Source organism: Neoarius graeffei, chromosome 8, assembly GCF_027579695.1.
Source record: "Neoarius graeffei isolate fNeoGra1 chromosome 8, fNeoGra1.pri, whole genome shotgun sequence".
Taxonomy (NCBI): domain Eukaryota; kingdom Metazoa; phylum Chordata; class Actinopteri; order Siluriformes; family Ariidae; genus Neoarius; species Neoarius graeffei.
Window position 1 is genome coordinate 75,663,837 of NC_083576.1, and position 1,188 is coordinate 75,665,024.

A 1,188-nucleotide genomic window follows, 5' to 3' on the forward strand; every position below is an offset into this window, starting at 1 on the left:
CTACTCTCCAGGAATCAGGTTGTGTTCTAAATCTTCCATGTCCATATCTGCATTCTGGAGGTCTGGGTACTTCATTCTCATGAGGTTATGCAGGCAAACACAAGCTTCCACAATGATTCTGCAATTGTCAGGATTCTGTTGTAGGGTTGTCAGCAAACACCTGAAGCGGGAGGACAGGATTCCAAATGCATTCTCAACCACACACTGGCCTCTGGAAATTCTGTAGTTGAAGATAGTCTCTTCCTTGGTTAAACCTCTCCTGGTGTAGGGCTTCATAAGGTAGGGTTTCAAGCCAAAAGCATCATCACCCAGGATAAAGTATGGCACATCCACGTCATCATTGGTCATAGATTCAGCAGCTGGCAGGTCAGCTGAGCCATCGGCGATGAATTCTTTCAGCTCACTTGCGTTGAATATCTGAGCGTCAGATTGGTGTCCCAAACCACTGACATCGATCCACAGGAATTTGGTGTTCGCGTCGACCAGGGCCAGAAGGACAATGGAGCAAAACTTCTTGTGATTGTAGTACAGGGATCCAGAACTGGCTGGTTTTCTGATGGATATATGCTTACCATCGAGAGCTCCAATTGCATGCGGCACATTCCACCTTCTCTCAAAATCATTAGCAATTGCCTTCCACTCTGCAGCTGTGCTTGGACAGGGAATAACTTCATGCTTGCACTCATCTACAATAGCTTGACACACCAGAGGAAGGAAGGTGGCTACCGTATGGCGCGATACCCTGAAGTCATAGGACAGGCTTGCGTAGTCTATGCCGCTTGCAAGGTGTCTCAGGGTGGCAGTCAACTTCACACCAGGTTCTATAGCTCTTCTATAGTTAGTGTCCATCTTCGCAATTCTGGGGCCCACCCTAGCCAACAGTTTGTCAAACATCTCCGGGGGCATACGGAAATAGGTCCGGTAGGTAGCTTCATCTCCCAGCCTCAGTTCCGTCATGAGGGAGGAGTACTGACCATAATGTTCCCTCTGGTGTTCACGCAGCCAGGGAGCAACCCAATATTTTTCTTCTTGGTATACTTCTTTCTCCTCATCTTCAGCATGGTTAGCATAACCAGAGAGTCTTGCTGCAGTTGCAGGGCATGGTGCTGTAATAACATAGCATGATGCAGAGCAATTGGGTCCATGTTGTCCCTTCGGAGGCTGGTCAAAAATTGATGGTCGGCCACC

The 1,188-nt window shown here is 48.2% G+C and overlaps 1 protein-coding gene across 1 annotated transcript; it reads right to left on the bottom strand.

Moving 5' to 3' along the window:
* Positions 1–957, bottom strand: LOC132889934 (putative nuclease HARBI1). The gene has a single exon (XM_060926743.1). It carries the CDS (start codon positions 955–957, stop codon positions 1–3), a length of 957 nt encoding a protein of 318 aa, XP_060782726.1.
* Between the last annotated feature and the right edge of the window lie 231 nt (positions 958–1,188).